Source organism: Plectropomus leopardus, chromosome 2 (genome assembly GCF_008729295.1).
Source record: "Plectropomus leopardus isolate mb chromosome 2, YSFRI_Pleo_2.0, whole genome shotgun sequence".
Taxonomy (NCBI): domain Eukaryota; kingdom Metazoa; phylum Chordata; class Actinopteri; order Perciformes; family Serranidae; genus Plectropomus; species Plectropomus leopardus.
Window position 1 is genome coordinate 2790684 of NC_056464.1, and position 15900 is coordinate 2806583.

Here is a 15900-nt window from a genome sequence, read left to right on the forward strand (position 1 = left end):
TTATTTTTTATATTTAAATTATTTGCTCCTCTTTAGCTTCCACAGCAGCTGATGGAGGCAGTGGTAGAGCAGCAGCTCCACTGTTCAATGGAGTAAAATGACTGTTGTCTCTGTGCAGTCTGCTGTTTTTGATATAACAGCTTCAAATCCCCGTCAGTGAGAGCTGTCTTACAGCAAGGTCAAGCTGTGAAAATATTCTAAATATAGTGTACACTTAAACCGATATAGATTTTTTTAGGTGGCTTAAAACTAATCAGTAAAGACAGAGTTTACTCAGCGCTGCTTGATTATATGGTCATGATACGGTGGTTTTCTACCCCGAAGTTATGATTGTGATGTGATCTATATCACAGACTGTATAAATATATAGGTTTATTGCAACTAGCTGAAAGAGGTCATATTGCCACCTGCTGAGGAGGAGTCGCACATACATCAATAAATAGATTCTCCTCCGCTGCTTGTATACTGGGACAAGGACAGGAGTCCAATTAAGTGACCTAATCAAGCTATAACTGTAGCTCCACTAAACTGTGCTTGGAAAAGTTCTGAGTAATACCACTTAGAAACACAAGGCAGTGATAAAGCTGTCTGAGCTCTGAATGTGACCCACCTCTCTACCATCTGCTTGTAGCGGGGGATGTCTCTGGCGTACAGCAGCTTGTTGATGGGAGAGTCCTGTTGAAAAGGAAAGAGGGACAGAGAATTTAAGAGAGGAAGAGGGACAAGAGGCCTGTCTGAACATCAGCTCTGTGTGTCACTGCTGTGAAGTCAACACCTGCCACAGAAACATCCCTCACAGCCTCAAGCTGTCCTCCTTTTTAAACATTTCCCCTTTCATCAGTGGTAACAGTAGAAAAAACAACAACAACTGCTTAAAATAACCACACATGTTTTATGGAAATATGTAGTGTATTCTGTCCTCACCCGTCCCAGCTTGTGCTCAGCGATGGTGCAGGAGTCCATGAAGGTCTGGGCGATGACGGAGAGCACGGCGTCCACGTGGTCTGACGCCTGCACGTCAAAGATGAACTGAGGGTTCTTCACAATGTTGATCCAGAAACGCAGAGGGAGACTGGAGACACAGAGCGGGAACATTATCAGTCTAACTTGTTTCAAGATCCAGTTTGCATCAGTCCTTAAAGTGGTTGGAACAGGGTTCATACACACAGGAACAAGTCAAATTCAAGGATTTTTAAATACTTTTTCAAGCACTTATTTTTTTTTTTTTTTTTAAAGGATGTAATTGTTCTCCACCTGCTGCAAGAGAATTGTGCAAATTTGTAAAAAGAGCAAACAGGCAAGCAGGGCTAACAATACACAAAAAAACATCCAACAGCTCTACCATCACACACAACTGCTTATGTCCTGCTGAATTACAGCTCCAGACTTGTGCTAATGACTGACACTGCTATGTTGTGAGTGTTTTGCAGGCGGGCCTCGACTGTTTGCTGGTGTTTGCCAACCCATGAGCTCATACGGCATTAGAAGATAATTGCCATTCCAGCCGTTCTTGGCTTTGTCACGTGTCGTGAAATAATTTCTTTCTCTGTTTTTCTCACAGTAATATTCCTGTATTTTTTTAGAGGATGTGTCAAAAATGTCAATTTTTCAAGATAATCCAGTACTTTGATTTCTGAGTGTCAAATTCAAGTTCTTTCAGCACCTCAAACAAACCTTATTGGAATAAATTACTCTTTACTCTTAAGTTTTAACATTAAATACTATTTTGAAAAACAGTGTTTGGTCCCTAGTAGGACAAAACTTTTTTAACCCTTCACATTGATAGAGGATGTCAACTTCACCTCCTCATGACACCAACTGGCTGTCTGTATTTGTGTGAGTCTAATGCACAGGACCATATGAAAACTTCATGTTGGCATGTCATGATGCTCCTGGCCAAAAAAAACTAAAGTTTACAATATTAGAATTATCAAAACATGCTTAAAACTGCTAAAATTGCACTAAAAAAATGCTGTAATAATTTTACCTTAGATTAACATAGAGTAACAAATATTTTTGTTGCATCACACACTGGACACAGCCTGTTTCTGCAGAGACTCTTTTGTTAATGGTAGACCAGCTGTCTTTGCTGGACATGATATTTATGATAATCTTCGTAATGGAAATTCATCACAATCAACTTATTGGGAGTGTATTTTTATATCGCAGTCTGCCATAAATTAGTATATCATCCCATCCCTGGTCTATCATGTACCTGTTGGTCTTCCAGATGTGTATCGTCTCTGGGTCGGAGATGCCGTGTTGTCCGGCCTGGTCGTCCAGCAGGTCAAAGAAGTATTTGACAGCCAGTGGGACAGGACGGCTGGTGCTGAGGATCACTGTGAACAGATCGTCTACAAACTTCTGCAGTGTCCCCTGAAGAAAGTGGAGTCAGAATGGTTCAGTGCAGAGCTTTGTTTGCTACTGTGCAACAGTGTGCACATGACAAGTGTGTCTGTGTGTGTGTGTGTGTGTGTGTGTGTGTGTGTGTGTGTGTGTGTGTGGGTTTACTGCAGGAAACTTGTGTTTTAATCTAATCAGTAAACGTGAGTACCTCGTCCATGTCCCTGTTTTGTACAGTCTTACCTCTGTATCTGTCTTGTGTTTTAAATGTATGTGTGCACTCTCCTGTTACTGAAAAACAAATCTACCTATGGGTATAAATGAAGTCACGTGAACCTAGAATGCAAAAAAAGAGAGAGTTCCTGCATACTGCCAAATGACTTGCAAAAAACAGTAACAATGTTAACAAAACTATAACAAAAATATAAGGGAACAATATTTCCGTTCCCATGTGAATTATAATGTATTGACATTTTAGATGAAGGCTAGCTTTACATTCCCGTTAGTTATGCAATGTCCCCTCATATACTCCCCACGTAATACTTGGTGAATTCAGAAATGGATGTCCAAGTATTTTAAAATAGGCTACAGTTTCTTTAATTGGGTAAGAGATTTGCTTTTGCACTAAAAGAAAAAGAAAGTTTGACATTTCCTCATTTTCTCTCTTTGTTGAAACATTATTTTAGGTTAGAGGGCATTATTGCACATAGACCGGGAACAATTAAGAACTATTAAAGAAAATGGATCACATTAAGGCCATGTTTAGAAGACTGATGATCATGACTGTGTTTTTTTCTTTAGTGATAATGTCTTTGTGGTTTTTTGTGTGTTTTGTACTTGGTTTTTGTTGTTTTGTTGGGTTTTATTTACTGGTTTTGTGACATCTGCTTGTGGCATGTTGATGGTTTGTGATGTGAAGGTAATATGGTGCATCTTGTGTGTATTGTTTTATATGTGTATTTTATTGTTTATAAATATAATAATTAAAAATGTGTCAAATGCAAATGACCAAAACGTTCATGTGTTTTTGCAAGTGTTTGGACAGTGTTCTCTATTTTTCGCATTCTGTAGGCGTTTTCCTCCTTTGCTCCTGTCCACAAGTTTTCAGAAGGTGTGTCTGAGCCTCGACATTCAAACTCGCGTAGCTGCAGCACACAGCTGGCTGTTTATCTGTTCATTGTATGCACTTAGATACAAGTGACTGTTTTCCTATTCAACTCAAATTATAATGTGTCAAATTCATACAGCTGAATAGAATTTTTTAATTAAACCTTATGGAATATTTTAACAACAATTTGCACATGTGTGAGATGGAAGCATTAATTTTCCTTTGAAAAAGCCATGCAGTTGTTGCATAGAAGTATTTATTTATGATATTTGCAAAATAAACAAGGCTCCAATGCATTTTCAAAAATGTTTTGACTCACAAACATCAGGATTATGTAGTCATACAACTTGCCTCACATTTCATCAGCTCCTGGTATGGACTTGTAAGTGTCCATTTTTGCAACATTTAAAAAAAACAACTTGACAGCTATATGGAAACCTTGTGTGTGTGTGTGTGTGTGTGTGTGTGTACCTTCATGGAGAGCAGGCGGGTCAGGTAGATCTCAGGGGTGGCCTTGGCCCTCTCTCTCTCCCTCAGGCTGCCTCTGCGGTGTTTTGGCAGCTCTGGCTCCTCGCTGGCTTTCACTAGATGCCACAGCCTCACTCCTCCTTCATCTGCATCCTCCAGCATCGGAGTCTCTGCACACAGCAATGTTTGAAAAACTTTATTTAGTACAAGTCACTCAACGGTGGTGCCCTGCTTCCCTGTCAAACATACAGCAGGCTCACTATATCAGTGATCAATGGACTGAAGGTCTGTGTATCTTTTGGTCACTGGATTTTCATTTCAAAGATGGGTATTTAAAAAAAAACAAACTGTAATTAGATTTTTAAAAAAATAAAAAAATTTAATTTCTTTCATTTTTCTTGGTCCAAAAGCGAAATTTAAAAGTAGTCTGATTTTCATTCTCTATTTAGTAAATCAAAAAATAAAATCAGGAAGACGCATAAAAAAAAAAGCCCCCCTTTTTTTTCTGTGACCGGATGTGGTCATAGCAAGAGTGCCAAATACAGTGCAGCAGCGTGCCAGGCTGGATCACTACTGAAGCCTTTTATCAGTTGGTCGGTAAAGGTAATACAGATCATATAGGTACCTATATTGCATGTTTTTAAAGCCCTGATGCAGATCGGTAGTGGTTGACACATGTTGGCTTTTTTAATGATTTAGCCACTATAGTAAAGTCCTCATTTGCCTGGATCTCTATCCTGTTTATCCTGATGGTTTTGTAGATAGTTGTCTGATATTATTTGCTGCTTGGATCAGCTAACATTTAAAGAAAGTGCAATGATTCTGTATGGAACAATCAGTTCACATGCTAAGAATCATCCAGCATATACAATTCAGCATTACATCTGTACGGGTTCTCATTTGTCCACCATCACAGGATATCCGCTAGTCCTGATTTTTGTCACACATCTTTGAGTCTGAGAGGCGTCTTCAGTTTGGAGCACATTATTGGAAATGCCCTCAACACCAAACAGACAAAGTCCAGTAGCTTTGAATGGAGGACTCCACTTCCACCGCCCTCTGGTCACAGACACAGACAATCACTCTGTAAGAGGGCCGGCTCTGTGCCCTCAGCCTTCACTGCTTTTAACAGTCTGGCCACTCTGTCATAGACTTGTGCTGCTTTGTTTTCATGTTCTTGTCTGTTTATAGCCAGTCTGTTACCTGCTCTAGGTGTTTATATGTACAGACTGTGAATATTCATTGCCGGTATGGAGGACAATAAAGAATGATTCTGAATCTGAGCCTCTTGTATCCTGTAAGACTAGAAGTGGACCTCATTGTTACTGCCTCTATTCACTCTGTACAAATTAAAGCAAACAGGGTGATCCCGAATCCCTCAAGTCTTGCTTTGACCCTTTGAAACATGGGGAGATGGCAACATCAGCTGAACAAGATGTGGCCCAATAATTAGCAAAAAAAAGAATAAAAGAAATTTTAAAAAGAATAAAGAAAAAGTTAAAAGAAATTACCTGAAAATATGCAAAAAAATTTAAAAAAGAACTAAAAGAGTGATGAAAAATCTGTATGTATTTATTTTTTTCTGTAACATAATTTAAATATAAAATTACTTTCAATATAAATACAGTTTTTTTTCTGATAATTCTCCCCTCTTTAAAAAAACCCCACAGAAAACAAATAAAACAAAAAAAAAAGATTTTTTTTGGTAATTTTCTTGTCACCTTTTATTTATTTCTTTGAACTTTTGGGACATTTCTTGCCAAGTAAGTCATTGCCTTTTTTTCCAGTGTCCAGTGGGAAGAAATCAAAGCAATATGCTCAGGGTTTAAAGACTCTTTTTTAAAAGATTATTTTTATGGGGCTTTTTCACTTTATTATACAGGATATTTTGAGAGAGACAGGAAAGGTGGGACAGATAAGGGGGAACGACAGGCAGCAAAGGGCCACAGACTAGACTTGGACCCGGGCCGCTGCAGGAGCCTGAGGCATATGGGGCGCACACTCTACCCAGTGAGCGAGAGGTCGCCCCCGAAGCACTCTTTTTAAAATGATTATTCTATGTGCTGAATTTATTCCATTATTTATAATTCATAACTATTTTTGCACTATAATGTAATAATTTTTTCATTATGTAATAAAGTATTACATTATTTATGAACGGTTATTACATCATGTGCTCATGGCTTTCTTCCATTATGTGCTATTATTAAATTATTAGTTTTACTAACATTTAAATTATTACATAATGCACAGTTATTAGATTGTGAGTTGTAGTGTTGGTGAGCTGCTCATGAGTCTTACTTAAGGATACTTGGACATGTGGACTGCAGGGACCAGGGACTGGACCACCATGCATCTGCTTAGTGGATGCCCCGCCTTTTTAATTATCAAAAACATTGATGGGAAAATATTGGGATTTGCTTCAAACATAAAATAATTGGGATCATTAAAAAAATCTGGATTATAAAAATACTATTTTTAGCACAATGATGTTGTAGTTTCACTGTTTACTGGTTGAATGACTTGATGGACTCAGGATCACTCTGTTTACTTTAAATTGTGCGGAACTCTGTCCTTAACCCTTTGGGACCTGAGAAAATTGGAAGTCTTTTAAAAACATAGGTAAAAGGCAATGAGCAACTTATGAAGAAAATACCCCAAAAATTAGCAAAAACATTGTAAAAGGTCATGAAAATTACCTGAAACAATAATGATTGATTAAACATATATTATTATTATTATAATCTAAGTCTTTAAAAAATATTTTCCAAATCTACTAATTTCTTGCAGAACAGTTCTCAGTGCTCAATGCCCTTTTTTTCTTGTGTTTTCAAATAAAATCAAACCTATTCGCTCAGTTTTTGAAGGTTTAAGTACTTGTGAAGGTGTCTGAACGCAGCACAAGAGAGGCGATGTTGATCCAGGTTTCGAAGGGTAAAACACTAGAACCACCTAAAACCTGGTACAGAAAGTCCACCTCTAACCTCCAGGGTCATTTTGACAGAGTGATTATAGTAAGAATCAATGAGTGCTGGTTATTCACATCAGCAACAGTCCAAACACCCCGTTCCCACTATGAGACATGTTCAGTTATCTCTGCTGTCTGGATTCACTAAACAATTCAGGACAGAGTGCTGTGGTGACAGATGAAATGATACTGGGTTGTTAGATATGGTTCCATTAAGAGTTTAATGGAAGCAGAAAGGACATTTAGGTGTCAGTTTGATGTGATGTTGGATTATTAATACAACGCTGCTCTCAGTTTAACTCACTCTCTCCTGCCACGTAGTCGTGGTTGTCGTGGTGAATGTGTTTGGTGTGGCGAGGGACCAGCGCCACTGTTGCACCATCTGGGACCTGAAGAACAACACAAAGCAGACTGTTAGCATTATTATAATTGTAACTGTTACAGAGTAAAGGTGTGTGAGTGCAGGGTGACCTCTGACCTTGTAGTGCTGCAGGGTGTTGAGACGTTTCCAGTTGCCCTGAACCACAGACGTCAAGTCCTCGTCTGACAGGATGAGATGACCGGCGACACCGGACCGCCACTCTGAACATGACACAACAAACACACACTCAATACACTGTGTGTTATTCTGTCAAAGCGTGTGTGTGTGTGTGTGTGTGCCGGCACGTTTGGTGCATCTGGAGTTGACTTATTTAACCTTTTCTCTTAACAGAAAATTAAGAGAAAATATAAGATACATTTAATTAATTTTCAATTAATATTTCCTATTAATTTTCAATATGTAATTATGAGAAAATTGTTATTTTTTAAATAATTATTCCAATAATTATAATTATCTTTTTTAAAAAAATATTTTTTTCTCTGTAGCTCTCTCTATATTTTTCTGTCTTTTTTTTGGGCAAATTACTAATTTATTTCCTATCAGCTTTCCCTAATTTTGTGCAATTTAAGGGAAATGTCTAGTAAAATTGCTTGTTGCATTTTTAACCATGTTGTTTTTAAACCAAACTGGCCAGGTTTGAAAGGTGAAAGGTGTTGAATGTAGCACAAGATTGTGATGTCATTCCAGTATTTAAAGAGTTATTGGCCTTTTCTTGTATTTATTTTTGTCTGGCAGTAGGGGGCACCACAACTCAACAAGTGAAACAGGAAACCCTGATAAAAGAGCACCAGTTCATCACTTCTGTCACTTCACAGCTGCAGAGATCAGATGTAAAGTAAGAAAGCTACAAAGCATCTAAAGTGATGTGTGTGATGTGTGGATTCTCACCCAGGTCCAGTGAGTCTGCGTGGGGTCGGTGGGAGAAGGAGGTGCCCTTGTACACCTGATCCAGCAGCTTCTCCTTCACCTGTGTGATGGTGTCACAGTCCAGCACTTTGGAAGGCAACGGCTGGCTCTCATTCACTCCTCCACCCTGAACCAGGACATTCAGAGTCTGCAGTACACAAGAACAGAGGGGTGAGACACTGAAGGAGGACGTAACTTCCTGAAGGTCATGGTGAATGTCTGGGATTTGTTAATCAGATGCAAAGGATCATTAGGTGTGGAGTCAGAGTTCTCCTCACCAGGGTCTTGTACTCGACGTCCTCTCGCAGCAGGCGGTTGTCATTTAGGGTGTACTTGGCCTTCCCAGTCACAGCGTCCACCGGTCCTTTATCTACCTGGTGCTTTATGGCCCTGAACAGCATGTAGAGAGACTCTCCCGCTGAGTCCTGCACGCACACACACGCACACACGCACACACACACACACACACACACACACACACACACGCACAGACATGCACACACGGACACACGCACAAGTCAATTAGCAGAGGCCTAACACACTCTACAGGACAGAATGAATAACTGCAGTAACAAGGACATTCTTTTAGCTCCATTAATTCAGCAACTTGCAACTTTGTGCCAAAGAGACTGAAAAGTTTACATTCAGCAAACTGAGAGTTTATGAGGGAAGGCTGGACGTCAGATTTTTGAGAGAATGGGATAAGGTGTAATATTGAATTCACAACATTTCTTTTGGACTGGTAAGTAATATCCAAATTTAATTTGCTTAGTGCAACATGTCTTCAGTACTAAGTCCTGGTGAGCTACAAAAAAGGTGATTGGCAGGAGACAATTTGTCCAAATTTTATTTCTGGGTTTAGTTCTGGGTGAAACAAAGAACATGTGGATCTGATTGAGGGAGTCGGATAATAAATACATCAAATTAAAATTCTATAACTATTTAATTCATCTGGCATTGCCATGTTACACGGCGACAGAATGGGTGGCGGTCTCAAAAGATTACACTCTGGAACCTGGTTTCAAAAGTTTGTGTTTGGAGGCCCCCAAAACACTGTTGTTGTGAGAATGAAAGGTCAAACCGCAACAAAAGTTTAATGTTTTATGAAAGAACCATTGCCGTGTATACAGCTGCATTATCCTGTATGTTGCTTACAGGCATGTTTACTGTGGAGACGAGCTGCTCAATATCATGAGAATTAGTAAAAAATATTAATTGTATTTCCTAAATAACCTTCATCTCAAAATATATTATCTTACTTTCACATGTATGTAATGTTGAAAAATGACAGTAAGGGTTCTTATTACAGCTATGCAGATGACACACAGATCTATCATGCATTCTCGCCAAATGACTTCAGCCCTATTGATTCACTTCAGCCGCTTTTACACAGAGATAATGCTACAGGGTCACTATCAAGTCCCCCCTTTATAGCACTCCTGCATTGTTACACAGAACCAGCCAATGGAGGCATCATTCCACTCCTGTGTGTGCGATGATACACTGCATCGCAAAGCAGACATGACGGCCATAACGTTAACGTTGACATTTTTGGCTGACGTGACATTTGATGGTGTAGTTGTAGCAGAAATTTAAAATCGTGTCATGTGTGGACTGACCCTGAGGAAAGCATAGAGGCAGATGGACATCCAGTTGGTCAGCAGCTTCTCCACCACTGTCTCTGTCCTGCAGAGACAAAGACACACAGTTTGAGTCACGTCCTTTAAAACAGCTGGGAGCACACTCACTGTCCTTCTTCTTACCGTCGCAGCATCAGTTTGGGGTTCTTGGCCACATACTGCTCCACCAGGTCGTTGAGGAGAGTTTTGAGGATGTCGGTGAAGTACTCCAGTTTTCCGTGCAGCGACACTGTAAGCAGGGACGCCACGTACGCCCTGTCCCTGGGAGAGAAGGTCCGCTGGCTCTCCAGAGTGTGAATGAACTGAGAGGAAGAGAAGAGAAATGTTGCCTCTGCTCTAAATGTGGGTGTTATCTTAAAGCCCCACTCTGCTGGTGACGCTGATGGTGATGCTGGTTACCTTGGTGAGGAAGAGTTTGCTGTTGAGCAGGTTGGACAGTTGCACCAGGCCCTGCTCCACCGTCTGCCTCCGACACTCCTGCACGTCCAGGTCTCGCCTCAGCGGAGACTCGCGGTGGCCAGGGAAGAAGATGCGTTCAGCGTACATCCGATAGTCGAGGAAAGGGATTCCGGAGCCCACCAGGTCGCTGGACATGTCCATCATCTCTGTCATCAGGTCTGAGACAGGGCAGAGGAGGTGGGGGGGAAACATTAGGAGGTGTCACTCTTTGTCTTCAGCTTCTACTATATATTATACTCAAAGTGCATGTTGGGAAGTGTGTTGGGAAGTAGGAGCCAGTGGCGTCATTAGGCCTGAGCGTCCGAGGCTTCAGCCCCAATTGTTTTATAAATGGCCCCGGATCTTAACATTTATAGAGTTTCAAAAATAAATGCTGAAATAAATAAAGGCCTAAGGGACTGTTCATGAGCCTCCCTGGGTGACTTGGGGGGGAAAATGCATGAAGTGTTCTTCCCACATGATGTGTTCAAGGACCATTAGAAAATTGAAAATTCTAAAATAATTTCTCTTTTTACAGTTTCTGGCTGGATTAAAAATGTTGAAATTTTGCCTTTTTTCCCTCTCATTTTGCAAGCCCGCAAGTTTGAATGCAGTGTTTTCAGTAAAAATCACCAAAACTTTCAAAGAAAAGAAAATTGCCAGAAATTGTCATTTAAAAAACAAAACAAAACAAAAAAATGTCAAAGGTTTTAAAAGAAATAAATCACCAAAAATGTCTGATGAGAAAATAAATTGCAAAACCAGTTTGAAAAAAAATAAGAAATGCTAAATTTAAAGAAGAAATTCTGTAAGTTTTTAACAAGAAATGCCTTTAAAAAAAACACACAAAAACTTTCAATAGAAATAAAAAATGTATAAAGTCCCTCCCCAATGTTTAAAGAATTATTTTAAATACCTTCCCCCTTTTTGTGCCAGCCCCTCCCCTCTCATAAATAACAAACAGTCCCTTTTAATGATCCTAAAAATCTGTCTATACTTATACTTTTCATAGTCTGTATTTGTATTAAAAGTGGCAGAATCAAAGTATTTTTCCAGCTCTAGTCAATAAATGTTAAATGATAGCAGTTGTAAAGTATTCTGTTTGTACTCAGTACTGATTACTAACAACTACTAATAGTTTTAACATCACAATTCATAATTGAAGTTTTAAAAATTTTTTCAGGGTAAATAAGGTAAAAAAAGCATCATAACATAGCTTGTTCGTCACTGTACCCCCCCAGACCTCCTACAGATATCCGGGCTTAATCCCTGGTGTCCTCAGATCTTAGAAACGCCCTGGTAGGAGCTGGTAAATATTGACACTGGAAATTGTTGGCAGGCTAAAATTAAACTCCTCTGCAGCAACCGGGTGGGTTGTGAGGAACATTTTATCCAGAAGGTGTGATGTAATGGGATAATCTCAGACGACCAGTGTGAAAACAAAGTGGACCTGCTGGCCTCCACAAACTCAAATAAACTCTCCTCTTCCTCTGTCTCTGGCTCTCCTCTGCGAGCCTCCTTCCTCTCCTTCCTGCTATCTCCTTTGTCATGTAACGTTAATTCTTTTTACCTGTGAACTCTTTCTTGCATCGATCTCTCACGCTGGTCTCCAGGTTCTCCAGTTGGATCTGGACCTTCTTGTAGTCTCTCACAGCCTGCTTACTCTTCCTCCTGACAGACAGAAGCACAGACAGGAGCAGAGGGTCAGGCGGGCAGAGAGGAAAGAGAGGACGAGTAATACCAGTTTCTCACTGGATTAGACAGAATCCAGTGAGATTGTGAAAAAGTTGACCCAAGAAATTTGACCCAACAAAGCCCCCCCCAGTAAAGATCGGGGTTAATCTCTGGCTCATGTTGGGGCAGAATGGAAACACTGCCTGATATGGTGACTAACCTGATCTTAGACTTCTCACCATGGCCTGTACATGAGCAAGTCAGAGTGCCAGAACCATTTCACAATGTACTTCCCTCACAGTGTAATAGTGTTGGTTGTCTGAAGGTTCTCTAACACATGGAGATGCAACTGTTACTAGTTTTTCAATTTATTTATATTATTTACGAGGACAATACACATTAATCGACATTTCTATGAATGAGCCAGTGTTATCCATCTGGCTAATTTTTCAACTGCAGTCCTTTGACAGAAGGTTTTGAAACTTTTGAAATGATAAAATTCACATAGCAATGGCAACAGGACACCATAAAGACAGCATTAGCTAAACAAACATGGCTTTAACACCAGGGTTTTTAAGAATTAATGATAGGCTATGTCTATGAAAAATACTCACCTCCCAATACTTTGTATCAAAACTATTTATATCAGCAGTAGTTGCAACACTCGTTCAATAAAAGGTTCAAATCGATTCTTGCCATTCTGTGGATGCTTGCACCACATCTGAGGAGGCAGGGGACCAACTACCAGGATCCTATTGACTAGGCTGGGGTGGTATCACAGTATTACGGTATACCACCTATGTCTTTCAATATCATAAGAAATACAGGCTCTCCTCTTTCTAATAAACTCACTGTATGTAGTGCACAGCATGCACCACCAGAACTCAGTCTCCGGCCTTGACACTTAGGGAGATATTACAGCACTGTAAACAGCCGGCGGCCAGCAGGCAGAGAAAGACTGTAGGGAATTCTCAACAGGAAACCTTCAACTAATTTATGTGTACTATTTTAGTTTTTCTATTGTCCACTGCATAGTAATCATACACAGACACACTTGGTGCACCCACTGACCTGTAAATGAGCACGATGATGAGGACAATGAGGGCAACAATGGACGCCCCAACCCCGACTCCAATCTGAGCCTCAAGGGGGAAGGTGGACAGGCTGAGGTTGTCATACTGAACTTTACCCAGGGAGAAGTTCAGGTTGCCCATTTGGACCTGAAATACACACACAGTGTCAGGTGCTCACACAGTGCCACCCTCCTAAAGAAGACACAGTGATTTGTCTGTGTTTTCAACTGAAAGTGTGGACTCACTGTGAATTCAGGCAGGTTGTCAGAGCCTTCACGTTTCTTGCCATTAGCTGCTGGTGCAGGCTGCTGAGGTGGCGGCTCGCAGTACAGATGATTCCTGGTCAGGGTCTTTACAGCACATACACCCTCCCCAACCAAAACCACCACCTCGTCCTTAGTGATGGCCAGGTCCAGGTTTTCCCCCTGAGGACACATGCAGATTTATCTGTTACTACTTTGTTTTCAAACTGTACATCAAAGTGAAAAGCAAAAATATATTTCTTAAGAAAAAGTTTTTAAGCTGAAAGCTGAAAGTTTTTTTTCATTTTTTCATCACACATTTTGGCAAGATTGTGTATTTTGGTTTAATCTTGGAATTTCCAGCTCAGCTCCTACAATAAGTCCAAAATACTAGCTAAATTGTTACATTCATATTGTTAAGTGCAAAATATGTGCCACTGAAATCCATTCAAACTGCAATTTTTGATCCCACAGCCATCAAACATTAAAACATGCACTGTATTATTTCTGGATGTTATTCTAGGCTTTTGCCTTGGAACTTTGTAAACATGCCACGTGAGCTGTATTTGCTATGAATTTGCTTTAATATGTGAATGAATGAAGTTTGATTTAGCAGCAGATATTAAGCCGAGAGCTCTTTGACAGGCTAGTGATATCGGTTGTGTTGTATACATGAAAAGTACAGGGGTTTGACAACATGGAGCGGTTGCACCTGAAATTCCTTGCATATGCATTAAAAGTTAAAATGTCAACTTGTAATAATATGATATATGAGGAGTTGGGGAGATCCCCACCATGTGTTTATATTAAAGAGAGTTATTAGTTACTGGAAGAGTTTGTTGATGGGGAAAGAAACAGAGCTCAGCAGGACAATGTATGCTTGTTTTAGTGACACTTTCTATGAAGCCCATGTCTATAATGCATTATAGCACATTATGAGCATACTTGTAATGCTTTATAACGCCTCTGTAGTGCTGTATAATCATGGTTACATGCACTTATGGTTATTTATAATGCTTTATCAAAAGAATCATAACTAATTATGATGCAAATATCTATAATGAATTATGAACATACTTATAATGTGTTATAGTGTGTATATAGTTATAAGCATTTATAAACAAACTGACTGTCTTCATTGTTTGTGAGTGAAAGGACTACTGTCCCACAGTGTCTGTCCTCTGACCTCCAGCTGGATGAAGCTGCCGGGGTTGTAGCGGTAGGCCTTCAGGGGGTCCTGCTGGTTCAGGGGCCGCAGGACCGGGTTGGGCTCATAGCTGAAGCTCTGGAGGTTCAGACTGCTGAAGTCAAAGCGCAGGTTGTCAAGCAGAAACTCTGCGGTGACCTTTGACCTCCAGACAGAGGAGTCTACCATGGGAGAGCGGCACAGTATCAGGGAGGAGGAATTCACCTCACAGCGTGCTGTGAACTGATGAGACAAGGAGGTGCAGAGGGGACGTTCAGTAAAGGAGGGTGCTTGCTTTCAGTTTAGGAATAAAGACACACACACACACACACACACACACACAGACTCACACTACCACCCCCCCCCTCGCCCCCACCCCCCCACACACACACCTGTTTGACAGCGCAGAGTGGGCCTCCAGGACACACAGGTTCAGGCACCATCCTCACTGGCCTCTCCAAAGTCTTCTCCCTGTCCTCTCCACTCCTCTTCTTCCTCCTCCTCCTCCTCTTCTTTTTATTCTGACTGACTGACTCCAGGGGAGAGACGGTCACCACCATGCGGGGCTCCTGCACCACGTCCAGGTTGTGTCCTGACACATAGATGAGCCGACCGCCACTAAACACACAGAAAAACTCTTTAACACTTGGCACAAAAAAACCTGTTTAAGTGGAGAAGGAGAGGTGAAGGCTGAGAGATGGAGGTCAGGCTGAGGTCAGACTCACTCCAGGAAGCTCTTCGCTGGTGTGGCGTGGGTGATGTTAGGGTTGTGGGTGTAGCGGTAGCCTGAAGTGTGGAGGTGGCGCTGGCTGCTGCCGTAATGCAGCGTGACCCGGTGATCTCCTGTCTTATTACTGCGGCCTGTCACACACTGAACACTGGAGCTCTGCACCTCTGACACACTGAGGAGAGACACGCAGATATAATGTGATACCTCATTGACCCGACAGTGAAAGAGTCTTTTCTCTCCCTCCTCTGACACGGAGAGGTCATAGGTGAAGCTGACAGAGGCACTGTTAGTGAAGAGGTCTTCATGGTGACAAGAGAAACAGCTATAATAGCAGCTTTTACAGTAAAGGTAACTTTGAATGAACAAAAGACCACCATTCATCGTGTGTGTGTGTGTGTGTTCGTGCATGTGTGAGAGAGAGAGTCTTACATGTTACACGGCACCCCTCCCACAGTGATGGTGAGGTCAGAGGGACGTCCTGTCAGCAGGTGTCGGCCAGTGATGGTCAGGGATGTTCCTCCGGCTTTAGGGCCCCTTTCAGGAGACACCCCCATTACAAACGGGTCCTGAGAGGGAGGTGAGGACAGGAGAAAAAGAAGAAGAAGAAGAAGAAGAAGAAGAAGAAGAAGAAGAAGAAGAAGAAGAAGGCTGTTAGAACAGCATCTACATAAATAAATCAATTCAAATCAACACATTTATTTGAAAATGAAAAAAAGGTCATTTTTGATTACACTGTCTGCAT

The 15900-nt window shown here is 40.9% G+C and overlaps 1 protein-coding gene across 1 annotated transcript in view; it reads right to left on the bottom strand.

Moving 5' to 3' along the window:
• The window catches only part of plxnb1b (plexin b1b), a 144248-nt gene that overhangs the window by 925 nt on the left and 127423 nt on the right, over positions 1-15900 (bottom strand). Inside the window, exons 20-37 of the mRNA XM_042498427.1 lie at positions 15588-15724; positions 15154-15330; positions 14821-15046; positions 14429-14671; positions 13246-13425; positions 12999-13147; positions 11824-11924; positions 10215-10432; positions 9939-10117; positions 9795-9861; positions 8454-8600; positions 8158-8323; positions 7366-7469; positions 7192-7276; positions 3923-4089; positions 2216-2376; positions 925-1072; positions 611-675 (exon numbers count right to left, since the gene is read on the bottom strand). Of these exons, the coding sequence (XP_042354361.1) occupies positions 611-675; positions 925-1072; positions 2216-2376; positions 3923-4089; positions 7192-7276; positions 7366-7469; positions 8158-8323; positions 8454-8600; positions 9795-9861; positions 9939-10117; positions 10215-10432; positions 11824-11924; positions 12999-13147; positions 13246-13425; positions 14429-14671; positions 14821-15046; positions 15154-15330; positions 15588-15724 (2720 nt within the window). The remainder of the gene's footprint in view (positions 1-610; positions 676-924; positions 1073-2215; positions 2377-3922; positions 4090-7191; positions 7277-7365; positions 7470-8157; positions 8324-8453; positions 8601-9794; positions 9862-9938; positions 10118-10214; positions 10433-11823; positions 11925-12998; positions 13148-13245; positions 13426-14428; positions 14672-14820; positions 15047-15153; positions 15331-15587; positions 15725-15900) is intronic.